Here is a 27,715-nt window from a genome sequence, read left to right as displayed (position 1 = left end):
AGTGTGTGTGTGTGTGTGTGTGTGTGTAACACACACTCCGACATTGCTCGTCCTAATATTTATGTATTTTTTAATTCCAATCTTTTACTTTTAGATGTGTGTATTGTTGTGAATTGTTAGATATTACTGCACTGTTGGAGGTAGGAACACAAGCACTTCGCTACACCCGCAATAACATCTGCTCAATGTGTGTATGCGACAGATAGAATTTTATTAGAAAAAAGCAATCAGATAAAGGATCGGAAAACTGCACCGTCTTTGGAAAAGTTTCTTACACCAACATTAAGAAGTGAGTTGGATATCTGGATATCGTTCTGGAATTCTAAGACATTGAGACGAGTATGTGTTCTGTCGGTTCGTCTCATGATATCACTGAACAACTCCTGTTCTATAGAGTGAGTGACCTCCTGGTTTTGCTGTGACCAATTTACTCGTAATATCTCTGGATTTGTACTTGCTGTATTGTTATGCAGTAACAAAACTATAACATAAGCACACACGCTTACTGCGACTGTTTCTACCTGCCATACTCTCTGACCGCAGGGTGTAATCCTACTGACAGGGATGATGCAGGCACAACACTGTGACATGGCCAAGCAGAGGAAACAGCTGGTCCAGGAACTGCGCATGGAGACACAAGAAGGTGTGGCAACCACCACAGTCCACTGAAGGAATCATGCTACTCAAAAAGAAAGCCACATTGCACTTCATTAGATAATTCGATCATCTTTGGATTCAATCCTAGTTGATTACAAAAAGTTAATATATTCCATATCTACTGGGGCATAGAAATGTCTTTTGACTTGATTGTAGTAATCAAACACATTCTTGAAGTAATCATCCTCGTTGATGATCTGAAAAAAAGTACGATGTGCCAGTCTCAGACACTGTTAAAAACAGTGAGAGGCTAGCTACATGATTAGTGTCTGCAATTCAGTCATGCACTGTTAGAGCCAGTCAGTCATATTCTATGGAACACAGAAGACATATGGAACATTGAACGTTGGCTGTAGGTCTACGTGTCGGAGAAAAAAAACACGCTCCAGCTTGGGCAGTGGCTTCACACCATGCTACCATGACCCACTCACTAGAGGGCTTTTGAGAGAAAAAAAGAGGGCAAATTTAATATATGGTTATACTTAGTAATTCAAATCCTGACACCCATTTATTTCTGTAAGGGCCCCAATGCCATTTGGAGGGACAGCAGGTAGTGTGTGGATGTTCCCCCTGCCTGGGTTTGAGCTTCTGTAGGCTGGTGCTGAGCCTAGTCTGACCTGGGAGAGCATGTGTGACCGGCGCAACTTCAACTGCACCCCCAGGGGCTGGGCCACCCAATACGCTGATAAAATTAAGACTTCATACCGGTGACACCATGACCGCTTTAGAATTTAGATGACAAAATGATTTGCAGAGGACTTATATTTGTACTCTTCCATACATAAACTGGGACTCTAAATAGTGGATAGTTACTGTGTTTCTTGAGAAAATGTTGTTCGCTCCCCTGTGTTTTTCTGCCACAACTAATGAGATCAAGAATGCCTTAAACCAGGTAATTCTTTATCAAGGACAGAACTTGGTAAACTATGTACATAACTTTTCAAATGAAAGGATAATATTCATGAAGCTAAAATGTGACAAGCATACACTTCACAGTTCTATTAAAACATAGACATTTACAGTTCTACAGACATGGACAACTTCAGCAATCTTTAGGTAATAGTGCCACCACTTGGAAGTAAATGGTCTTAACAATTGGAATTTCTGAAGACCGTTAAAGCTGTAATACTTGATGAAATTGCCATGTCCGTTTGGGATATTACAACAAAAAAATACAGCAAACAATGAACACTTTTCCCCCCCTTTGACACTGTTGCACACACGATAGAGCAGAATATGTACTGCATAAAAAAAATTGCCATGGTGCTCACCTCCATTTCATCAACAACAACAAAATAAATAAAAGGAGCTTTTTGCCCTAATGAGGACTCCATCTTTAACGTCTGACAATTCTGCACAAAATGCATGATATACAGAATAATTTTGTACAAAGGGAAATAGTTTGACATTTTCTTGTATAAGAAATGTTTTGTACAATATGCACATTTTGCAAACATAAACCTCCCTCCTTTCAAATCTACAAGCCATCAGAGTTAGAACCAAGGGTTGGAATATAAATAATTGTACAATCGTTTCATTTTTGAACAGAACCACTTTTTTTCATCCCGTTTCACTGTTCTGACCAGCAAAATAAAGTGCTGAACCGGTTCCAACATATAGCTCCTTCATACTCCCTTTTTAAACCTCTGAAATATACATTTTTGTTTACATTTAGCTCAACATTTAATTTCTTCACCAATCAGTGCGGATAGAGCAGCTTGCTGTGGAGCGAATAAGCGACTTAATCTGTACAGGAAAGTTGTTAAGCGCAAATAGTGTTTTGCCGTAACAGCATGGTTTAATCATAATGAAAGATAAACACACACACTGTGTGCATGGCGTGAAATGCAACAGAACATTTGAGGGTGAGGAGAGAGAGAGGATGGAGGAAGCTTGCCTTGAAGCCCTGGGCATCTTGTTATGACATACATTATCTGAATTAGGCCAACATAATTATACCTACGGAGGAACGGCTTCTATGGAGAAACTTTGAATGTCATTGAACTTCCGAGTTGGTTTAATGTTGGACCATATCAAACATTAGCTAACAAGCTCATGTGTGTGCAGAGCAGAACAAGAATGAAAAACACATCTTACCTTTTTGTAGTTAATAAATCCAATGTGAGGTGTGAAAACAATAGTATCCTTAACTATCAATGAAAAAGTAAATTCATTCTTTAAATAAACATCTCTCCCTAATTTCTGAATGATGCGTGTAACGTCGTCAGTAGACTACAGTAACCTATGCTTCAGAGGGGAGGGGCAAGTAGCCAACACACACACCCACTGGCAAAGATTTCCACCTGGAAGGCAGACGCTGGAATAAGTTTGAGTGACAGAGAGGGCTTTGCATAGGTGCTTCGTTGCGATGTTTGTGGACTGTTCCGGACCACTATAGATCACGTTTTCAAGTTCGGGGTTCTTTTCCTCAAATAATTTATTTTCGCTACTGCTCCCTGAACCGGTTCCAACTTGTAGTTAGAACATAGGTTCAAATGGGGAAAGGTTTAAGGAACCATTAAAAATTACACTGTTCAGAACTCACTTTTCCAAACCAGCGAGACCTTGCTGGGTGCACAAACAGAGGTCATCCTCTATAACCCATAGAACACAGATCTCACATCGGTGAAACATGTCTACAGTCACTGTGCCTGGTTTGTTTATAGGGTGGAATTGGTCATTTGGTAAGGAATTGGTATAAGACTAAATCAAAATGTCATTAAAAACAGCAATCACTATAACCAGTAGGGCCTAGGAGCCTCCGTGACGACTGGCGTGTGCACCCATGCGCTGTGGATCCTGGGAGGGGTAGTGGACATGGCCAGGAGGCCTCATCCCAATGGAATGGGGTATCGCCATGGGGTCCATCGAGTGGAACATAGGTGGGCCAAAGCCTGTCGGGAAGGAAGCACCACAAGTTATAAGTGCTGCTGATCTGCTTTCGAGGTTAAACAAAGAGTCTTATACAGATAGATGGGAGTACATTAGGACTCAGGATAGCAAAACACTTATTTCAAATGTGGTCCTCTACATCATGGGACTCTTGTTTACCTGGAGGGGGCATAGCCACGCCGGGGGGTGGGGGTAGACTGATGTTCATGACAGGAGGGGCTGAGTTAGGGCCCAGGTTGAAATAGTTGGTAGGGGTGTCTTCATCCACAGGTGGCGGAGGTAGCGCTGCAGGACAGAGACAGAGGGTCAGTATTGACAACCACATTATTGGAAGTGTATGGTAAAAATGTGAGAGTTTGACTACTAAAAGATAAAAGTATAGCTTGTGTGTCCCGTGCTTCTACATCTGCATTGCTTGCTTTTTGGAGTTTTAGGCTTTTTCCCCCCCTGGTATCTGTATAGCACTTTGTGACAACTACTAACGTTAAAAAGTCTTTATAAAATAAATGTGATTAATTGCCCTCACCTCCAGGCAGTCCAGGTACCGGCTCCAGCTTCATCCCCATCTCAGTCACCCCTTCCCTCTCCCTTCCCTCCTTCCCCCGCGCTCCCTGGGACCTGGGACAGAACACATATCAATCAATTAATGTCACACTGTGGGCATTTATACTGGGTTGAAAACACACAGCTTGTAATATCTATGATAACAGAGCAATCAGTCAACAGACGAATGGGCACCTGCTGGCACAGCCATCTGTCACTAGTATTACAAACCACAGGTGTAAGTGTATGAGATTGTCATATCAGAGGGTGGGACTTTACCTGCCCCACTTGACGTTGAGTCTGCGACCTTTGATAATGAGCTTGTTGAAGGATTTCTCAGCAGCCAACTCTGCAGCCTGACGGGTGGCAAACTGGATGAAGGCACACTGCTGCCTCTGAACGATGGTGGTGGTCCGGATCTCCCCAAACTGGTAGAAATGGTTCCTGTTTGGAGGCACGCGGTTACAGCACGACTGCCGCACCCAACCATTGTAAACATTCAGCACAGCACACATGACAAAATTTCATATGCTTCATTTGGAGTAAAATGTACTACGTTAATTCCCGAGCAGACACTCACCTGAGCTCTGAGTCAGTGATGGAGTCTCCGAGCCCCCCCACATACAGCGTAGTGATGGACTTGTCCTCTGGCGTATCCAGTCTAGGCATGGTGGAGGCCCTCTTCAGCAGCTTGTCAGCCACAGGGTCGTTGATACCATAGTAACGGTCCTTAATGTTCTGGTCTGCCAGGGGATCGTCAGGATCAGTTGGCTTCTCATGCCTGGAGTTCAGTGATTCACAGTTAATGAAAGTTAAAGCAAAACATATGTCAACATCCTTGGAAACAATCTTATCTTGGACAAAGTAGATAATCAGACCTTAAGTTTACTTTTTCCATTGGCTCATAAGTCAACAACTGCCTGATGTTTAACATGTGTGTCAAGTCTCTCTTTGCACCTTTGTTTTCATGATGCTGACAGTTGCTCACCTGTAGGGACACTCTTCTCCTCTCTTACATTCTCCCTTCACCCAGAAGGAGCAGATGTGTGGTCTGTTCCTCTTGTAGTAAGGCGTGGTGCGGGCTAGCTTCAGCAGCATGTCACTAGAGCTGGGGGCCTTACCCAGGAGACCCACTGGCCGTGTACCATCAGAGTTCCCTATCTGCAGTCAGGAAAGAGCTACTGTCAAGAGGGTGCATTTTGGTCCCAATAAAACTAAAGTCCCACCGATATTGGTATTTTGGGTCCGATACCAATTCTGATTTTTGGGGAGACAACATCTGCCGAGGAAATGAAAAGGCAAGATTTTTACACAGCAAGTTCTCATAAATTGACAACCAAAAGAGCAATTGTAGAAGACAAAGGTTTCAAATGTTGAATTATTACATTGTGACAGTAATGACACATCATGAATGGTCACAAGTGTTCAGATCGGTTTCCGGTTCCGGTGGGATCCATGGAAACGCATGGAATTTTCATGGCTTTCTTTTGCAAATTACTATGAATTCATTAATTAATTTCTTAAAAGTTGGCAATACTAAAAAAAATATTAAGGTGTGGGACATTTATTGTGTGACAAGAAATAACTAGCAGGTCTATTTCGCTCCAGCAGCTAGAATCTGTCCGTCCACAATTAAACTGTGGGAAGGACCAGACAACAGAAAGAGCTGTCCGCTACTATACAAGAGATTGTTTGTGAGGAGATCACCTCTGCCCTCGACTTACAATTCAAACCCATAAATGAATTATTGGCAGTGCTCACTGCTAAAGTGGATACCTATTCAACAAGTACTCAGATAAAAGCATGATATTTCCTATTGGTATCGGGCTGATAATATCGGTGAAACTATATATTCGTCGGACTCTAATTAAAAACAGGGTGTTCGATTTGACAGGAAACCTCATGAAGAATGAAATAACGATGAATGACCTGGACATGAAGGTACACAACTCAGACCAGAGGTCCAAAGAGCAGATATTTTTGGGTGGAACTCAAATCAGTGAGTAAACATTGTCCGGAATCTTTCCAATGGAAAATGAGAAGGGTCAAAGGGTGCTATCTGAACCTTCTTGGCATGAACATACTGTAAGGGTATTTACGTAGCAAGCCAAGTTATATGACAGAATGTAAACGTAGATCTGTCTGATAACATCAACATTAACGACACAATTAGAAGTTTACTCACGGGACTCGGATCTTAATGTTAGGACTGACCTTTTATCTTAAATAAGGGAAAATACATCACCTCTCTTTCCATGTTCTGAGTGTAGTATTCCTTGTTCACATCGGATTTTGGCACGTCGTCCTTGATTGACAGCCCAGTGTCTCGGACCTGTATTGGCAAGCCTAGATGAAGGAGTAATGCCAATTTAGACAACAGCCACCCTGAACATGTCTGGAGTGCAATATCTCTCTTTTATACCCGTACAACTATGTGTATGTTCATTCTCTGGATGGTAACAGGCATAACCTGGCCAGAGGATGAGTGTTCCAAAAACTGTCTTTGTTGACTCACCATACTCTAGATCCAGCAGGCACGTCTGACAGACATTCTTCATCTTACTGCACGTCTGGCACACCTCTGTCTTTTTGAATCGCATGCGGGTCCCAGGACACCATCGGAACACTGTGAAGGGCCTGGCACATATCTAAGCAGGACACAGCGGTAGCAGTGTGTCAGTATGTTTAGATTGCAGTTTCATACTCTGTACTTTAGTATGGTTCTTTAACTCCAGTGTTGGAGAGCTGATGTATGTGCAGGCTCTCTTTCCAGCCTGGCAGTAGCTCATACAAATACATCAGCTAGTCATAGATTGCACACCCAGTATCTCCTCAGAACCTAAGTTAGAGAACTCTACTATATGAGTAAACAGTGACTGATTATTCAACTAAGAATTAATTAACTCAATTTCTTACCTTGCACTCCTTGCCATATTTCTCCTTGGTCTATCAAACAGAAACAGTGTGATACAGGGCGAGTTTCTTTTTTTTAAACAACCATAACTAGAAGAACATGTAAATCAAAATAACAGGTTTCAGCCATAGAGAGATGGTTTCATATGAAATGTAGCATGAAATTGTTAACAGTTAACTCCTACAGAACAATAACCAAAAGACAATTGATTAAACTTACCATTCGAATATAAGGATTCTCTCCAAGACATGTCTGGCAGAGAATAGGAAAATCCTGTGCAAGGGAAGATTAGTACATTACAGCAACAAACAAAACAATTAATGTCAGCTAGCAAACTTACTAAGGTTAGCTGGAACCAATTTATGTTCACATGTTTAGCTAGCTACGTAAATGTTTTATTTTGCTAGCGCAACGACTTGGTAAACTAGCTAGAAACCATATCTGATTTGCACTGTTATTATTGGGCGATTCCATGCCAGTTACCTATTAGCTAGCTAAGCGAGCTCAAATGACAACACTTGCCTAGTACAATGCTACCACCGCTTATTGACACAGTCAATGTCACGGAGTTACAATTACATGTTCCTTTCAAATAATTCTGATTAACTGAAAATGTCATTTCAAACATACCGCGTCTTCCCAATTTTGTCTGTTGTAAATATTAGCTCCTAAAGATGTCGCCATTTTCAAAAAGTTTGCTTCCCAGCATGCAATGCAGCAAAAAAAAACATCTCACGTGATCAGACCAAAAACACGCACAGGCGTTCACACACACGCTTTTAATAAAAGTGTATAACTATTATTTCACAGTCGAAACAACATCTACAACAATTATTTTGATAATTTTAATGTGTGGATCATTTTAATGTGTAACGTGAATACTTCTACCAGCACGGTTGTGCGTATATAGCGGTTGCTCATTGAGGAAAGGGGTAAATCATTTAACCCCAGTCTCTCATGTGTTTTTTTTGTTTTGTTAAATTATCTGATCGGATTTCGGTAATCAGATGGGATTAAATGTTAGAATTGGGTTTTTAAAACTTAAAAATATATATTATTATAAGGATTTGGTAACCCATTCTGACCTTTAAACAGGATTATATGTTGTTGTTGCGTTTTTCAAAACTCAAAGAAATTGATTAGGAAAATGTTCATGCGAAAATGTTGATTATTTTGATCCCACTGGAAGGGTGGATTCATCAGGGTGGATTTAGAAAGATGAAAGGCCCTAAAACCAATAAATATTCATGTAACTAAGGTGAGGAGTTTTAAGAAGTTCTTACATTTGAAAACCAAAGGTTAATTATGTTAAATGAACTGCGGTATAGGTAGGCTATGTGGTCAGTTATTTTGAGAAGTGTCTAGTAAATGCAAGTATGTGCGTTCTATAATTATTTTATCCTTGGGACATCCGTACCCCATTGAAGTTGACATTTTAAATTCTTAAGTAAAGGTTAGGGTTATGGCTAGGCTAAGGGTTTAGGGCAGGGATGTCCCAAGGACCCCGGATAGCACTAACCATACATTTATTCATGTAGTTTAGTCATTTCTGTTTTCCTATGAAAGTGTAGACAAAGTAGCCTATCGCAACCTGTCCAGTAGATGGCAAAGTGTAGGCCTGTTCAAAGCACTGAAAATCCAGATTCTGTGATCTTGATATTGTGGTATCTAGATCAGAAGGATCCTTCCTATCTGATTATTTTCTGGAGAAAAATGTCTAAAAAACAGCTAGATCGATCTGATCCTGAATAGCAAAAAATACGATTACAAATACGGATAATTCTGATCCAGATAAAAAGTTTTGAAAAACTGGGCCATGACCGTGATGATTAACGGCATGTCCTGAGCAGAGGTCAAAGATACTACTATTTATCTGTAAAGCCGTAAGAATAACCAGGATTAAGGATTAACACATTTATGCATTTTAGTGATTTCATAAATGCATTATAGCAGGCACTGGTGTAAAGAGGTATGTTTATGTTGAAGAGCAATGGATCAACTCTCTCAGAAGACTTCGGATCCCTGTCCCATTCGTGTCATAATCACAATACTATATAGTATGAAACCCATGCCTTCAGAGAGAGAGGAGAGGCCGAGATGGAGCAAGTGAGAGAAGAGATAGAGATGATTGTGATTCTTATCCCATCGTGAATGTTCCGTGGAATGTGTAATTTTTAATAACAGCCTGTATTCAATAAAACAACAATATAATATATATATATTATATTGTTGTTTTATTATATATATATAATCCCAAACTAATGTTGCAATGAGACTCAGCAGTTTGTTGACGTTTTGTTTTTAGGGGGGGGGGGATCAGTCGAGGTATTGTTACGTCTTCTAGCGACCATTCGCAACTTTCCGAGAAGGTGACCAGGGGTGTATTCATTGCGTATTGAAACGGAAACCGTTCACATTTTAAGAACCAAACAGAGCAAATGGAACAAAACGTTGCGGGGCCTACCTGCATTTGTCCAATATAAACTCTCGTTTTCGTTGCAAAGCATTTCCAGTTTGGAGGAAACGGGGTCTGTTGCAAAACGTTTAACAATAGACAAAAGGTTTTGCAACAGAATCGGCTTAATGAATACTCCCAAGTAGAAGGAGTGAGGCGAGTCCACTCGTGTTTCTCTCTCACCCTAGGAGTAGTCTAAATCGGGACGCCCCATTTCTGTTAAAGCTACTGCCTAAAGCCGAACATCAAATCCAGCTTTTATACACCAAGCTTTGGTCGTGTCGATGAAACAATCAAGTGGGTAAGTTAAATAGGTTTGTGTAGTAAGCGTGCTGCAGGGAGCACACGCGTTCCCGGAGAACGCTACTGTACTTAAGGTTAGCCTCTGAAAGTCTCCGCTTCTCCAAATTCCGAATTTGGAGAAGCGGGGAGCCAGCTACTGTAGCTACAACGACAGATCAACGAGGACATCGTTAGTTAGATATGTGAACCTTTTTAAATGGTTGTCTAAAATCATAAATACGGTTGATCGCGACCTATATTTATAACAATAAAACAAAGACTACACAGTGATTTATTAACCTGGTAAACTGCAATGCTAATGCATGATGATAGCTAGCTTATCTGGTAACGTTAGCTTCACACTGAATCAGCTAGCCTGCTAACTAACTAACTAACGTTAGTTCTGTTAGCCAGCCAAACTATGAGTTGAAAACAGCCAGCTATTTTCGGTGTACAGAATCGATCAAGCTAACTAACTAGCCAGGGAGGATAGCATTTAACGTTACAGCTTTTGTGTCCGTGCACAGTTGCCGAGTGAATGTTTTATCTCCAGAAGACTCACTTTGCGGTGATGAATATAATACAACATAGTAACATGGACATTAATGTTGAATGCATCTTATTATGCCAGTGCTTAATAAATGTAACCATTTAAGAACCCCAGTGATGGAGCCTACTACTGCAATGCAATGCACACGTAAACAGCAACATGTCCTGTTTTGTCTATACTTGACCCTAGCTAGCTAACGTTACTAGCTGACAATGTTGCCAAATTGTGCACACATATTGTGCACAATTTGTGTAGCCAACTACAAATACATTGTTGGAGCTCTTTTATTTAAAATGTCTATTTTTTATTTATTTAACTAGGCAAGTTGGTTAAGAACAAATTCTTATTTACAATGACGGCATACCCCAGCCTAACCCGGACGACGCTTGGCCAATTGTGCGCCGCCCTATGGGACTCCCACGGCTGGTTGTGATACAGTCTGGAATCGAACCAGGGTCGCTTCTAAGGACTGAGATGCAGTGTCTTAGACCGCTGCGCCACTCGGGAGCTCCACTTTCTTTGCACTCATATTCTCAGAGGATCTGCAAGATGTTTTTGCCTTGGTCATCCTCCCTCTTGAAATTGTTTTAGCAGAGCAGTTCTGACCATATTGTATTCCTTTCCTGTGAAAGTAGATTACGTGTCTAGATTCAGGCATATGCCATTTCCTATAGCGATATGCTTTGCCTACTTCTTTCTGTTCCTGTTGGTCAGTTGTCAGTGCACTGGGTCAGATTGCTTTTTGCCGAACACTTTCAGGAGTGATCACTTCATATGGCTGTATTCAGGAATGTTTTAAACCTTAGAAACTTTATTTGGAAATAAAATAAACTTATGTTTAAAAAAAAATATTTTACATTTTTTACATAGAAACATCAAGAGGTTCCCTTTGCATACTTATACAGGTTCCCTTTGCATACTTATACAGGTTCCCTTTGCATACTTATACAGGTTCCCTTTGCATACTTATACAGGTTCCCTTTGCATACTTATACAGGTTCCCTTTGCATACTTATGCATACAATGTGTTTTTCTTCATGTTGTGAGACAGACGTCAGTGTGCTGCTGACAGTTTAGCTTCCTCCGCTGTCCCTGTCCCCTCCGCTGTCCCTGTGCACTGGTTTGAGCCTGGTATAGGCTCAAACCAGTGATCCTCTGCTCGCAGACACACGTGACCACCATCCTTGACAACTTACCAACCGTTTGAGCTATTATTCGATAGCTCCATCAGCGAGGGCTTATCATAAGTTACACTGCACATGCAACACAGAAAATGTTCCCTCGCCGTGTCAGGTTAAGCTTTCCTTTATCACGGGATTGGACCCAGTCAACCTTCCAATCCTTGGACCTCTAGTCTAAACCTCCCTCACCGAGCACTTGCTGTGCTACTCCACAGGGTGCTTCCCTCTCTACTATAGTGGGTCACAGTCCACCACCAGCACTTAGGCAAATTAATCAGAATCCCCCCTCCTCCCCGGGAGATGGCTTATTTGTAGAGTGATGATGACTTGGGCTACATAAATAAAATTGAAATGCATAGATTTGGTTCTGATGTTACGTAAGTCTATTCAAAAGGGTGTTGACATTACATTTATTAAAATCATGTTTATTTTAGGGTGCACCTGACCTGATTAGTGTCTTACATAATGGTATTTATTCTGTTTTAGACTTTTTTTATTTTATTTGACAGATTTATCTAATGGTATATTTTTCAAATGGATCTCATTTAATCTATTTTATTTGTCCAAAATCTGCCATCACTCATATCTCATGCCATAACATTAGACAATGGTATCGTTCATGCACACATATTATGTTATTGTAAACCACTATGTGGAATTGGTATTTTACTGCATTCAGCAGATGTTGGTTTCCAGTTTTTGCAGTAGCCTATGCTCTGAATCTCCTAAAACCCAAACCCCACCCTCTGCCCTCCCAAGTCCATGATGTATGCTCCCCTCTCACAAGGCACTTTGTTTGCCTGACATGACGCACTGACATTAATTAATTGCTCGTCTGTGATGAAACACATCATTGTATGGAGCGAGTCCCTTCGCTCTGCCAACTTTCTGCCTCTAGACTTCACTGTGATGTTAGGTTGGTGAACACATGTGCTGCTGGATGTTACAGGCCTGAAGTTGACTGGCCACAGTCATTGTACAGCAGTTAGAGCGCCCCACTAATGATGTGATCATACCTTTTCGTCATGGTTGCCAGGACTCATAGGCTACACTAGTTTTTCAATTTTTATCCAGGGCGAATGGAGATCGAAAATATCACTCATCTATTTCACTTATTGAGTGTAACCACGGAAACGCTTCACCTACCTGATGGATTGTAATGAATAGTAAATAATATTCAAGACTCTCCTTTAAGCCACCATTAGTGACTTTTTGGTCATGAGCAATTATGTTTTGGCCTATCTTGTGGTGGTATAATCTGGGTAATGGACTTTTAGCAAAATGAAGACCAGATGTCTTTACACTTATAATCTTTTAATATGTTTTATGGCCCGGACTGTAGATTTTTAGTGTACTTGAATTATACCTCGGCTTTGAAATGCTCTTAAAAAGCCTACTTTTTGTAGGTATGATCAAGATCATCCTCCACTTGTGCAGTATCCATTAGTATATTCCATTAAACTGTTACCATAGATGGGAATGGGAAGCATAGAAATAGAGCACATAGAACAGATCTGCCACTTCTTAGACTTGCTTCCAATCAGTGACATCTATAACACACACTTCTCTGTTACATTTTGTAGCTTTAAAGAACCCCTGGGGCTGTGAAGCATGACCTTGGTTGCTCATCAAGCCATCTATTGTTTGATCGTGCATTAATATTACAAATTATTGGAACATATGATGAATACAAGTTAAGTACCTCCTCTCCCATTCAGATTGTCTCTGTAGAACAGTAGGCTATTTGCATCAGGGTGTGTTCTACATGGTCCATGAATGAACAAAAGTAGTACTGGTAAGATGATGTACTCTAGTCATGATATTCCACTATTGGGTCGGTAGGCCAAACTATATTTGTACTCATGCAATACTCATTGCCGCTTAACTCGATTCCATACATTCTGGCAGTACGCTTCCTTCCAAAGCAAAACAATTTACCAAAACAATTAAATGGCTACGAACTTAACCACATAACTGCCACTTGTGGTGGTCAGGAGGAGGGTTGGTTGTCCCCGTCTGTGGCTTTTGGTAATCAGGAGTAAAGGAACCGGACCACATAATGCTTATGGCCCTGTGTGCCTGTCACTGGTCCTCTCCCCAGTCCCCATGCTGCGAGCCAGCCAGTGCCTCTCTCTCCTCCAGCTCTCATTCTGTTCGACACGGAGGAAAGAGTAATTAATCTCCAGGAGGAGCGTGCCAAATCTAGGGACTGCATAACAATTTGTCTTCTTCGCAGGGGCACTGCCAAGTTCTGCCTGGCCCAGTATCTCCCTCCACCCTCCCTGCTGGAACCGACACTGAGCAAGCTGTCACTTTGCCTCTCTGTCAACACAAGGATATTTGTGTTCAACTCACCCAAGTATCAACTCCTTCTCATTCGCGGCAGAATACATCAGCAGCTGGCCTCTTATCTCTTGGCACAGCGAGTCGCTTGACTTCATTAATAAGGTGCATGTGTTGTTCTGGAAGTGTGTGGGGTCAAAGTTCAGACAGTGAAGGATAACGATATGATGTCTAACTGCTCTGAATTAAGGCACAGGGCAAATGATAGGCCTAGTTTGCCACAGTTTGCTTTTAGTTAGATAAAAGGCCTAGCCCCCATCTGTTGTTAAACCTTCCAAGTGAGACATACTGTATTCAAAGTCCTGGTTCTGTGTGTGTCTGCGCGTGTACACGAGCCAACTAGCTGATTCTCTGTAATGACTGGGATTACTCTGTTGATCCATCATCTTAGACTAATGATTATCCAGGGGTCCTTGCTACTATTGTAAACCACACTAATGTAATTTGTTTGACAGAGATCAGTTCCTTAGGTTTACACTACTGGATTATTTTGACTGGTTGAACTGGAATTAGAATTGATGTGAGAGTAGCGTGATAGAACAATGGGGACTCGCTGTCTGCTTGCATGTTTGGAATGCAGTTCATGGTAGTATGACAAAGAGTGACACTAAATGCTCTAAGATTGTGCTACTGTTTCATACTTGTGAGTCACTTATTCGTCTGTGGAGACTAATAGTTAATGAAGTTTGTTGACAGTATGGTTCTGCTCTTTTATCCCACAGTGTTTGTGCCTGTCTGTCTTCTGATTTAGTCCTGTTTGACCCGGCAGAGCGTCAGGCATGCAGGTCCAGATTGATTTCATGAGAATAGATCAGAGAAGATTCTCACCAACAAATCCGTGCGCCGAGTTAGATCTGGCTGAAAAAATGTCTCTACATTTCCTGACAGATGGGCAGCATTTGGGAAAACATCCAATCACCCCCCCCCCCCCCCCCCCCCCCGCCCTCTCATATCCACATTGCCATTGTTGTTGTCACAGCTGATGTGAACAGCGTTGTTGACTAAGTAAAGAGCTTCTGACACATGAGCCACCATGTTTCGGTGTGTGCCAAATTAGCACAGCTAGGCTAGATGGGCTGCTGTTTACTCAATTGGCCGTTGCCAGCTTGCACTCAGTTGCAACAACAATGCTCTCATAAACACACTGTTCAATGCATGCTCTCTCAATACCAATGTACATTTTCACACTGTAAGGATAATTAAATGGCAATAGCAACAACACATACTGGCATGTCAATAGCAACAACCGGTATTTACCAGCATGTCAAATCTACTGATCTGACAAACCAGTGAGGTCTAAAATGCACACGTTAGTGTCATGGTCACTGCCCAGGCCAGCAGTGAAAATGTCACAGGAATAATGCTGAGTATGATGTTAATCTGAGTATGATCCGATAATCCCGTGGGCATGAGCCTTGCAGCTCGACCACTGCAGGTGGTTGTATTAGCCCTGCATCTGTAATCACATGGATCCAGATAAACACATCTCCACGCAACAAGCGTGAATTACATGTCCTTGACTCTGTAAATGTCGCAACACACACACACACACACAGTGGCATACAATCCCCCGGGTATCAGACTGCCATTCCTTTCAATTTCAGTCAGCCGTGATACAGTAGGAAATCTTCTGCTTGTTAATTTAGTCAGACGCGTGTGTTTGTCTTTGTCTTAAACACGAAAAAGACCGGCTATTCACACAGGATATCTAAATCGCACATTCTATCTACGAACTAAATATACATTTCTGCTACCCGCCTCACCCAATGTAGTATGGATCTGCTATTTTTATTCCTGGCGGAACTTCCACCAGGAGCTAGCAAGTTAACTAGCTACATTGTTAGCCACGGCTAGCGGTCTTCACCTTTTTTCTCAGTCATCAGCCAGCCTTAGCTCGGAAAATACCTGCCAGTCTGCACAGCGAGATATCAACCCAGTGCGTATCGGGCTGCTTCTCTCTACCATATCACCGGATTCCTGCCGCTCTGGATCATTACACCGGATCATCGCAGCTAGCTAGCTGCAAACAAGTGGCTACTGTTAGCTAACGCCTCTGTCCCGAAGCAAACACCAGCTAGCCTTGAGCTAGCCTCGAGCTAGGCCCATATACCAGCTAATTCTAGGGCTCAAATACTTCCTTTGCCATTGGCCTGGACCCTTTTATTGTTGACACGGAGTCCCGCCGATCCATCACAACTGGACTGCCGACGTGATCGCCCGATGTGGTCTCAACAGGCTATTCTGTCACGATGTCGCCGAAGAACCTTCTACTAGCCCCGGCCCGCTAACTTTTCTGAACGCTGTGTACCCTGCTCGTCTAGCATAGTAGTGACTACCGAACGGCACCCTGACTCACCTATTGCTGCTCTTTTGACCCTATGATCACTCGGCTACACAGCTGGTACTCCCTGGACTGTTTCAATAACACGGTTCCTCATTTTGTTTACTTGTTGGCCCCATCCTCGAACTCAGGTCCTGTATGTACCTAACTGACCCGCTCTGCCCATTCATCGCCATTTACCCATGGTTGTCTTAGCTCTCCTGATCAACACCTGTGATTTGCTTTATGCCTCTTTCTGTCAATATGTCTTGTCTACTGCTGTCTTGGCAAGTTCTTATTGTTTTATTTCACTGTAGAGCCCTCAGTCCCCCTCAACATGCCTTAGATAGCTCTTTTGTCCCACCCCACACGCATGCGGAGACCTCACCTGGATTAACTGGTGCCTCCAGAGACGAGACCTCTTCTACCACGCCCAGAAATCTGCTCCTTTTATTCTCTGTTCCCAAATCAGTAGACATACCCTTATCCTACTCATACTCTGTTCCTCTGGTGATGTAGAGGTTAACCCAGGCTCTGGAGCCCCTAGTTCCACACCTATTCCCCAGGCGCTATCATTTGTTGACTTCTGTAACCGTAACCTGAAACCAAGGCTTTTAACATTAGAAACCTCCTCCCTAAGTTTGTTTTATTCACTGCTTTAGCACACACTGCCAACCCGGATGTCCTAGCCGTGTCTGAATCCTGGCTTAGGAAGGCCACCAAATTCCAGGATTTTTCCATCCCTAACTATAACATTTTCCAACAAGATAAAACTGTCAAAGGGGGCGGAGTTGCAATCTACTGCAGAAATAGCCTGCAGAGTTCTGTCTTACTATCCAGGTCTGTGCCCAAACAATTTGAGCTTCTACTTCTAAATCCACCTTTCCAGAAACAAGTCTCTCACAGTTGCCGTTTGTTCGAGACCCCCCTCAGCCCCCAGCTGTGCCTTGGACACCATATGTGAATTAACCCCCCCCCCCCATTTATCTTCAGAGTTCATACTGTTAGGTGACCTAAACTGGGATATGCTAACACCCAGGCCGTCCTACAATTTAAGTTAGATGCCCTCAATCTCACACAAATTATCAAGGAACCTACCAGGTACAACCCTAAATCCGTAAACACGGGCACGCTCATAGATATCATCCTGACCAATCTGCCCTCTAAATACACCTCTGCTGTCTTCAACCAGGATCTCAGCGATCACTGCCTCATTGCCTGTGTCCGTAATGGGTCCGTGGTCAAACGATCACCCCTCGTCACTGTCAAACACTCCCTAAAACACTTCAGCAAGCAGGCCTTTCTAATCGACCTGGCCCGGGTATCCTGGAAGGATATTGACCTCATCCCATCAGTAGAGGATGTCTGGTTATTCTTTAAAAGTGCTTTCCTCACCATCTTAAATAAGCATGCCCCATTCAAAAACAATTGAACTAAGAACAGATATAGCCCTTGGTTCACTCCAGACTTGACTGCCCTTGAACATCATGAAAACATATTGTGGCGTACTGCATTAGCATCGAATAGCCTCCGCGATATGCAACTTTTCAGGGAAGTTAGGAACCAATATACACAGGCAGGTAGGAAAACAAAGTCTAGCTTTTTCAAAAATAAATTTGCATCCTGTAGCACAAACTCCAACAAGTTCTGGGACACTAAAGTCTAAGGAGAACCTCCTCACAGCTGCCCACTGCACTGAGGCTAGGAAACACTGTCACCTCCGATAAATCCACGATAATTGAGAATATCAATAAGCATTTCTCTACGGCTACCCCATTCTACAGCTCTGCACCCCCACACAGCAACTTGCCGAAGCCTCCCCACTTCTTCTTCACCCAAATCCAGATAGCTGATGTTCTGAAAGAGCTGCAAAATCTGGACCCCTACAAATCAGCTGGGCTAGACAATCTGGACCCTCTCTTTCTTTCTAAAATTATCCGCCACAATTGTTGCAACCCCTATTACTAGCCTGTTCAACCTCTTTCGTATCGTCTGAGATCCCTAAAGATTGGAAAGCTGCCACGGTCATTCCCCTCTTCAAAGGGGGAGACACTCTAGACCCAAACTGTTACAGACCTATATCCATCCTGCCCTGCCCTTCTAAAGTCTTTGAAAGCCAAGTTAACAAACGGCTCACCGACCATTTCGAATCCCACCGTACCTTCACTATGCAATCTGGTTTCCGAGCTGGTCATGGGTGCACCTCAGCCACGCTCAAGGTCCTAAACGATATCATATCCGCCATCGATAAAAGACAATACTGTGCAGCCGTCTTCATCGACCAGGCCAAGGCTTTCGACTCTGTCAATCACCACATTATTTTCGGCAGACTCAGCAGCCTTGGTTTCTCAAATGACTGCCTCACCTGGTTCATCAACTACTTCTCAGACAGAGCTCAGTGTGTCAAATTGGAGGGCCTGTTGTCCGGACCTCTGGCAGTCTCTATGGGGGTGCCACAGGGTTCAATTCTCGTGCGACTCTTTTCTCTATATACATCAATGATGTCGCTCTTGCTGCCGGTGATTCTCTGATCGACCTCTATGCAGACGACACCATTCTGTATACCTCTTGCCCTTCTTTGGACACAGTTAACTAATCTCCAGACAAGCTTCAATGCCATACAACTCTCCTTCCGTGTCCTCCAACTGCTTTTAAATGCAAGTAAAACTAAATGCATGCTCTTCAACCGATCGCTTCCCGCACCTGCTCGCCCGTCTAACATCACTACTCTGAATGGTTCTGACTTAGAGTATGTGGACATCTACAAATACCTAGGTGTCTGGTTAGACTATAAACTCTCCTTCCAGACTCACATTATGCATCTCCAATCCAAAATACAATCTAGAATCGACTTCCTATTTTGCCACAAATCATCCTTCACTCATGCTGCCAAACATACCCTCGTAAAACTGACTATCCTACCGATCCTTGACTTTGGCGATGTCATTTACAAAATAGCCTCCAACACTCTACTCAGACTGCATCCAATTTCCTATCACAGTGCCATCCATTTTGTCACCACCACTGCGACCTGTATACTCTTGTTGGCTGGCCCTCGCTTCATATTCATTGCCAAACCCACTGGCTCCAGGTCATCTTTAAGTCTATGCTAGGTAAAGCCCTGCCTTATCTCAGCTCACTGGTCACCTTAGCAGCACCCATCTGTAGCATGCGCTCCAGCAGGTATATTTCACTGGTCTCCTCCTTTGGCTGCCTTTCCTTCCAGTTCTCTGCTGCCAATGACTGGAACGAGTTGCAACAAATAAAAATCACTGAAGTTGGAGACTTAAATCTCGCTCACTAACTTTTTGCATCAGCTGTCAGAGCAGCTTACCAATCATTGTACCTGTACACAGCCCATCTGTAAATCGCCCACCCAACTACCTCATCCCCATATCGTTATTTATTTTTTGTTTCTTTGCACCCCAGTATCTCTACTTGCACATCTCACTCCAGTGTTATTGCTAAAATGTAATTGTTTCACAACTATGGCCTATGTATTGCCTTACCTCCCTAATCTTACTCCATTTGCACACACTGTATATAGATTTTTCTATTGTGTTATAACTGTACGTTTGTTTATCCCATGTGTAACTCTGTTGTTTGTGTCACTTTGCTTTATCTTGGCCAGGTTGCTGTTGTAACTGGCCTACTTGGTTAAATCAAGGTGCAATAGAACATTTATTAGGTTTGTGTGATTTCAGTGTTCTATGATATTACCGTTACATTCACATTTACACCATGCTATCTATTCTAAACACATTGTCTCTGCAGTTCCATATTCTATTGATATGAAGTTTTTGGGATTTTGGTCCATATCAACCAGCCTTACTCTTTAGTTTCCCGTTGTTACATCAGTCTCCCAGGCCAGGCTTCCACCTCTCTCTTGTACCAGACTATGGAACTGTCACAATGAGTGACCGCTTCAAGCTAGTTTTAGATTTATTTTAGCAGTCAGGGAAATTATGTAATGGCTTTTTATGAAACTGTGAATAATTGAAAAGCATTCAGGTAGCTGAAGTGTTCAGTCAGACTGTAGGACCGGTCTCTCCCAGCAGGAATAGACTGTATTCCCACATGGATGTAGAGCTGCCTCCTGTCCCCTTGTGTCTTAGGTGCAGTCAGTCACTCTATTGGTATGCAGCCCTGTCCGCGCCAGTAAATGGATTCTCCATTGAAATGGAAATTGAAAGTTGCCTTACGTCGATTGTGCAGTAAGTAGCTTTATGTCTTAACAAGCAGCTCAACTCATCCCTAATGATGAGCCAGTCAGGCACCAGTGACTTCATGGGTATTAGCTGCAGAAAGCAGATGTGGCTGAGCATGTTGTTCTGCATTCCACAGTGGTCCACTTAAATAAAATAAAATAAAAACTGAAGCGATTTGTCATTTGTCAGTTTTACAATTTATACCCCTTTTCGAACCAAGACGAAAAGCTGGCAACTTTAGCATGACGCTTTTTGCTTTCTTTATATCTGAAAGTAATTGCCCGCAAACAAAGCCTGTACTTACACCTTACTAACATTAAGTTTCACCCCCGCTTTGCCCTCAGAACAGCCTCAATTTGTCGGGGCGTGGACTCTACAAGGGATGCTGGCCCATGTTGACTCCAACGAGAATACCTCGTTCAAAGGAACTTTAAAAGTGTTGTCTTGTCCATTCCATTCACCCTCCGAATGGCACACACAATCCATGTCTCAATTGTCTCGAGGCTTAAAAATCCATCTTTAACCAGTGTCACCTAATGTTTTTTTCTTTACACTCGTGTATATATCTGGCAATCGACGTAGTCCAATTTTCATTTGTCACATGAGCCGAATACAACAGGTGTAAACTTTACTGTGAAATCCTTACTAACGATTTTGCAGAGTTTGTCACATCACCCTCTGTAGTGCCTTGCGGTTGGATGCCAAGCAGTTGCCACACCAAATAGTGATGCAGCTTTCAAGATGCTCTCAATGGTGCAACTGTAGAAACAGCTTTGGCACGCATCAAGTCAAGAACATTATTTTGTCGTTGTCCGACATTAAACGTTTCCTCAAACAGCAACTAATACGAGGAACTTTCTAGTCAATGTTTTAGCTAGCTATCAACTGTCTGGCTAGCCAGCGCATATAATTACCAGAACGTATCTGAAAACGTTTTTAGTGTAACTGGAGCCAACTTCTTATTTCACCATAACAGGAAAGTTTACACATTATACAAGGGAATTATTTACAAGTATGGCCAGCTTCTCACACGTTGTTGTGAAGAAATGAAAGCAGTGCGCTCTGAGGATATTGAGCACTTGATACTGCTTGCTGTTATGTCAGGTTACCATGATAGCGATTGCAACAACAGGGTCAAACTCGAATGTCTCTTTGCTCAGATGCCGGCAAAGCAATGGCTCTATAGAAGGTGAATGCCAACAAGAAAGATAACAATGGGGCTGTTTTGAAAGGGGATCATGACAATATTGCCCAATTGTTTTTAGAGGCAACATATCGTGAGTTAGGTATTACATAGCAATTGCTCCTCTTAGTGGAATTTAATGAAATAATTTCATTATTCAGCCTGTGTACTTGTTCCATTCCAGTTGGTGCCCTGTGAGATTGTGTCAATGTGTTTGCACAGGGCTGAGGGAAGAGTGCAGACAGAGAAAACAATGGGAGCAAGCAGAGAAAGGTCACTGCATCACACAGCGTATGCCTGGAAGAAATATTCATTCCAGACAGGGGTCAAGGCCAGAATTGGCACTTTGTCGAAGTAAAATAGTTTTTCAAAACGAGTTGCTCTAACTTGCTCAGACGCACAACGTGTGCTTGGATAACTGATATTGCTCATCTCAATGCATGCACACGACGCGCAGATGGCTATTTCTGTCGCTTGCTTTTTTTCCCCCCCTTTGTCATACACTTGTCTCTTCCAGCCAGGCAAGCAAGCTGTTTGAATTACATTGCTGCTGGATGGAAGAAATTGGGTTCAAATGTCGAGCGGTGACAAAATGACTGACTTGTTTTTGCTTCCTTGTCTGTGTTATTTCACCTGGAGAGCTGACAAAGGTGGCGTTGTCATGGGGAGGAAAGGCTGATGAAACAGAGGAGAGACTAGACTGTGGTAGCCTCTCAGCCCCTCGAACGCCAGAGACGATTCCCCACATGATGTAATTCCACTGCTATGGCTGGCGCGGAGCCTAAGACCTTTGGTTGTACCAGAACCCCTCCGCCCTGCGACACACCCATTCCATATGGACATCTGATCCATTTTCTTATTACATTGTGCTGGAATGTCCTATCCAATCTTCCGTCTTCTGGGAAAGACAGATTTGAGCTTTCTATTCCAGGACATTTTTTGTGTGCCGCCCCCCTTCTCTCTCAGAAATACTGTCAGAAGTGAGAGTCTAGATGGAGGGGATTCTGCGCCAGCCTCCTTTTTCTAGTTAATTTAACATGGCTTAATTATTTCCCTTTACATTTCTGGAGACTCAATGGTCTTGCAATCCAAAAGTTGATGTTCTGTTTTATTCCCAAAAGCAAAACATGATCAGCTTGTGCACCGTATATGCCTAAGCAGGTGCCCTGTGCCTTTCTGCAGACCCACATGCTTCGCTCAGTCGTGTGTGTGTGTGTGTGTGTGTGTGTGTGTGTGTGTGTGTGTGTGTGTAAGCCCAGGATCTCAGCCCTGATTGTTAGCATGTTCTGTGCAGCAGAACTGCTGACTCAAGGACGGTTGTCTTTCTCTCATCTGAATTTAAGTTGTCTGCCTTTTGTTGCTCTAGTTTCCACTCTCTTGTACCCATGGGCACATCCGATATGGAGCGACACTGGTGCTGTGTGTGTGTGTGATTTCTCCTGCTTCCCTCTGTTGTCTGGCACTACATGGGGAAGAGATTGAATGTGCCATCTGGAAGATACTGTATTTTCCTCATTTGCCTCTGGGGCCTTCAGGTGGGAGACGAGCTCCACTTATCAGTTACAAACATGAGGCTGCTTCCTTTTGATAGTCTTAAAAAAAAAAAAAAAAATGTTTACTTTGGAATGTAATTTGTGTTAATATTTCATGACTTACTACTTAGAATGGGTTATATAAATTCAAATGTGAAAACCGGTAAAAAAAAAAAAGAAGCAGACTAGCTCTCTTGTGAGAACAGGGCGATCAAGGTTCTGTGGGAGTTGTGTAATAGGCTTTGTGGCCAAGCTTACATATGTTTAGCTGACATAGCATGGGGCACTAAATGTGAGCCGCAATCAATGGATGTCGACATGCCTCATTATAGGACACTGTTTTTAGCCGCTCTGAGCTGGTGAAGCTCTTCTACATTTTCTGAGATTCGATTGGAACATGGCTCTTTGGCTCAGGGGACCGCACACAGAAATGGGTTAGAGCTTGTTTGTTTTTGGGGCCGTACATGTAAATGATGAGCTCCACTCCTGTACATTTTTGACTCTTTTAATCTTGAGCATCTAGGCCAGTTGTCAGTAAACTCGTCCTTCCGGAATCTGCTTTTTTTTTTGTTTTGTTTTTTGTTGTTGAATTTTACCCCTTTTTCTCCCCAATTTTGTGGTATCCAATTGTTAGTAGCTACTATCTTGTCTCATCGCTACAACTCTCGTACGGGCTCGGGAGAGACGAAGGTTGAAAGTCATGCGTCCACCGATACACAACCCAACCTAGCTGCACTGCTTCTTAACACAGCGCGCATCCAACCCGGAAGTCAGCCGCACCAATGTGTTGGAAGAAACACCGTGCACCTGGCAACCTTGGTTAGCGTGCACTGTGCCCGGCCCGCCACAGGAGTCGCTGGTGCGCGGTGAGACAAACCCGGCCAAACCCTCCCTAACCCGGACGACGCTAGGCCAATTGTGCGTCGCCCCACAGACCTCCCGGTCGCGGCCGGTTACAACAGAGCCTGGGCGCGAACCCAGAGTCTCTGGTGGCACAGCTGGCGCTGCAGTACAGCACCCTTAACCACTGCGCCACCCGGGATGCCAGCGGAACCTGCTTTTGATGAAGCTCCTCGTCCATGCGTGAGTTTAGTTCTAGGTTGCTTTTGCGTCAGCTGCTGCCTCAGTCTTGACCTATTCAGGATAAACTAGCACTGTGGGGGTACTGCTAAATTTTCACACAAACCATTGTTTTTCTCATTAAGTCTAAGCCCTCATTCATGCAGCACAGGAATGTTGTTTTAAAGGAGCCCTAAGCTCAGTTTGAAGCTGTTTTCAGCTACATTTACTCACGGGTGCAAATTCTTTTTTCTACTGTTTTTGGTGAGGTTGCCAGGAGAGGTTCTCTTGGTTTTGTTTTCCAGAGAAACTGATGTGGGTTTAGTTTATTTTGGTGGGTGTGGGAATTGAGCTGTGAGCTGTCATATACACCTGCTATGCTTACTTACCTGCCCTTTACCTAAAAACTTAAACATTTACTTACTAATTAACACTTGATTAGGCCTATAAACCAATTACAATTTTTTATTTTTTTTGTATCTTGATTTGATTACATTTTATACCCCAGTCCACCTGGGGAAGGTGAGCTTCATTGAACTGTGAGGTAGAGGCACTATGGAGCTGAAATGCCGAAAACTGCCCGCCTGGCTCATCCTACATATTAATATATGCCATTTTAAGCAGACGCTGTTGTTCAAGCGACTTGGTCATGCGTGCATACATTTTACGTATGGGTGGCCCCGGGAGTCAAATCCTCTATCCTGGCAATGCAAGTGACATTCTCTACTAACTGTGCTACGGAGGACTATGCCGCATGTTCCCAGTTGTATCAGCACTAACAGCTGCTAAAGGATAGGCCTAGAGGTGGCTCAGAACTGTGCTCGTATTAAGCTTTTGGTAAAAAAAAAAAAGAAGATGATTGCATTTAATGAATGACCTTTTTTCATAAATGCATTTTGTTATAGCAGAGCAGAATTAGGCTAATGCCTTGCGATGGCCAAAGTAAATTAATCGCTATTATCGTAATAACAACATGCTAGTGTTTGGTGGGAAATTAGAGACCCAACAAAGAAAGCGCATGATGATCCAAAAGGCAAAGAAAAGAAAGGACTGAAACCCAATTACAATTTGTACTCACCTCAGCGTTTTTGTGTTCTTCGTGGGCCATTGTCATGGTTACAAAATGTCATGAAATGATTGGCCTGTCGGTTGTTGAGTTCTATGGAAAACTTGTGTGCGTTACCTGAGCCTGTGACCAAACCTTGGCGTTGCTCTAGCTGAGTACGTGGGTGACTCTAGAGCCCGACCGTTATGGGATTTTCTTGATCCGATTTTTAGAGTGGAAATATTCACAGATAACCGATATACACCACCGTTCAAAAGTTTGGGGTCACTTAGAAATGTCCTTGTTTTCCATGAAAACATACATGAAACGAGTTGCAAAATGAATAGGAAATACAGTCAAGATGTTGACAAGGTTATAAATAATGATTTTTAATTTAAATAATAATTGTCCTTCAAACTTTGCTTTCACCAAAGAATCCGCCATTTGCAACATACAGCCTTGCAGACCTTTGGTATTCTAGTAGTCAATTTGTTGAAATCTGAAGAGATTTCACCCCATGCTTCCTGAAGCACCTCCCACAAGTTGGATTGGCTTGATGGGCACTTCAAGCTGCTCCCACAACAGCTCAATAGAGTTGAGATCCGGTGGCTGTGCTGGCCACTCCATTATAGACTGAATACCAGCAGACTGCTTCTTCCCTAAATAGAACTTGCATAGTTTGGAGCTGTGCTTTGGGCCATTGTCCTGTGGTAGGAGGAAATTTGCTCCAATTAAGCGCCGTCCAAAGGGTATGGCATGGCGTTGCAAAATGGAGTGATAGCCTTCCTTCTTCAAGATCCCTTTTACCATGTACAAATCTCCCACTTTACCACCACTAAAGCACCCCCAGACCATCACATTGCCTCCACCATGCTTGACAGATGGCGTCAAGCACTCCTCCCAGCATCTTTAAAAAAAATTCTGCGTCTCACGAATGTTCTTCTTTGGGAGCCAAACACCTCAAACTTAGATTTGTCTGTCCATAACACTTTTTTTCCAATCTTCCTCTGTCCAGTGTCTGTGTGGTCTTGCCTATCCTAGTCTTTTCTTTTACTTGGCCAGTCTGGGATATGGCTTTTTCTTTGCAACTCTGCCTAGAAGGCCAGCATTGGTGTTTTGTGGGTACTATTTTTAATGAAGCTTCCAGTTGAGGACTTGTGAGGCGTCTGTTTCTCAAACTAGACACTAATGTACTTGTCCTCTTGCTCAGTTGTGCACCGGGGCCTCCCACTCCTCTTTCTATTCTGGTTAGAGCCAGTTTGCGCTGTTATGTGAAGGGAGTAGTAAACAGCATTGTACGAGATCTTCAGTTTCTTTGCAATTTCTCGCATGGAGAATAGCCTTTGTTTCTCAAAACAAAAATCGACTGACGAGTTTCAGAAGAAAGTTCTTTGTTTCTGGCCATTTTGGGCCTGTAATCAAACCCACAAATGCTGATGCTCCAGATACTCAACTAGTCTAAAGAAGGCCAGTTTTATTGCTTCTTTAATCAGGACAACTGTTTTCAGCTGTGCTAACATAATTGCAAAAGGGGTTTCTAATGATCATTTAGCCTTTTAAAATGATAAACTTGGATTAGCTAACACAACGTGCCATTGGAACACAAGTGATGGTTGCTGATAATGGGCCTCTGTACACCTTTGTAGATATTCCATGAAAAATCTGCTGTTTCCAGCTACAATAGTCATTTACAACATTAACAATGTCAACACTGTATTTCCGATCAATTTGATGTTATTTTAATGGTCAAAAAAATGCTTTTCTTTCAAAAACAGGGACATTTCTATGTGACCCCAAACTTTTGAATGGCAGTGTATATAAACTGGTTTCTTAAATTTGAGGAAATAGAATTAATGTAAGCACCACATCAAATTTAGGAGTCCCAGAAATATGAGATGTTTGGGGGGGGGGGGGGGGGTTTCATCGTTTTCATCGCTTGTACAATCTGTACCTGCTTTACATTACAGATTCAGACAGTGGTCAAGTAAGCTACTGTGGCTATTTGGTCATAATGTAGGCCTACCAGAGTGGCCTACATAAAAAAAAAAATGGATAAAATGCATCTCATAACATTTTAACATGGAAATAGAACAGCTATCATTGAGCCTACAGTAGCAGCCAATGTGTTCACCGTAGGCCTTACATCCATGTCTTTTGAAATTGACATGGCTTGACATTAACCTGTTTATCCACTTGTCCTTCAGACCAGATGAATGAAAATGTTGTTTGACGCAAGAAACATCTTTCCAATATCAAATGTATTATTCCGAGACAAATTATGTAATCCTCTGCCTATTGGCTACTTAGCTTCGTCAAGCCTGTCTCAAAATACAACACCGCCTTTACCAGACTCGCTTTTCAAAGATATCTAGACATGTACACAATTTATGCTCTTGTAGGAAGCAATGACTTCCCCCATTTCTGACTACAAATTGTCTAACTGGCATAATGACTCACTAACTAGCAAAGGATAGGAACAAATGTGCACACATGGCGACATGCAGCTCTCGCTTTGATTTCGAAACAAGCACATCTACTGCTCATGCGGTAA

General features: G+C 42.7%; 2 protein-coding genes across 2 annotated transcripts in view; one reads left to right on the top strand and one right to left on the bottom strand.

The window, feature by feature from the left end:
• Positions 1-1,536: 1,536 nt before the first annotated feature.
• LOC139419618 (pre-mRNA-splicing factor RBM22-like) lies at positions 1,537-7,715 on the bottom strand. Its single transcript, XM_071169598.1, has 11 exons — positions 7,637-7,715; positions 7,226-7,279; positions 7,009-7,038; positions 6,608-6,740; positions 6,338-6,438; positions 5,081-5,253; positions 4,673-4,873; positions 4,372-4,536; positions 4,076-4,167; positions 3,709-3,834; positions 1,537-3,551 (listed from the first exon to the last, which is right to left on the bottom strand). The coding sequence occupies exons 1-11, from the start codon at positions 7,688-7,690 to the stop codon at positions 3,409-3,411; spliced, it is 1,272 nt and encodes a 423-aa protein (XP_071025699.1). The 5' UTR covers positions 7,691-7,715; the 3' UTR covers positions 1,537-3,408.
• Positions 7,716-9,562: 1,847 nt separating this feature from the next.
• Positions 9,563-27,715, top strand: part of LOC139418698 (bifunctional heparan sulfate N-deacetylase/N-sulfotransferase 1-like) — a 109,155-nt gene continuing 91,002 nt past the window's right edge. Inside the window, exon 1 of the mRNA XM_071168345.1 lies at positions 9,563-9,762. The gene's annotated coding sequence lies outside the window, so the exon portion shown is untranslated. The remainder of the gene's footprint in view (positions 9,763-27,715) is intronic.

The sequence above is a fragment of the Oncorhynchus clarkii genome, chromosome 10, assembly GCF_045791955.1.
Source record: "Oncorhynchus clarkii lewisi isolate Uvic-CL-2024 chromosome 10, UVic_Ocla_1.0, whole genome shotgun sequence".
Lineage (NCBI taxonomy): Eukaryota > Metazoa > Chordata > Actinopteri > Salmoniformes > Salmonidae > Oncorhynchus > Oncorhynchus clarkii.
This window is presented reverse-complemented; position numbering and strand designations above follow the sequence as displayed.

Bases quoted from the DNA above. Each gene is read 5' to 3' on its own strand.
- LOC139419618 (XM_071169598.1), bottom strand. From the start codon at position 7,690: ATGGCGACATCTTTAGGAGCTAATATTTACAACAGACAAAATTGGGAA. The intron at 6,741-7,008 runs GTAAGAAATTGA...TGTCCTGCTTAG, and splicing joins AATATGGCAAGGAGTGCAAG to ATATGTGCCAGGCCCTTCAC. The intron at 3,835-4,075 runs GTGAGGGCAATT...TCTGTCCTGCAG, and splicing joins GGTACCTGGACTGCCTGGAG to CGCTACCTCCGCCACCTGTG.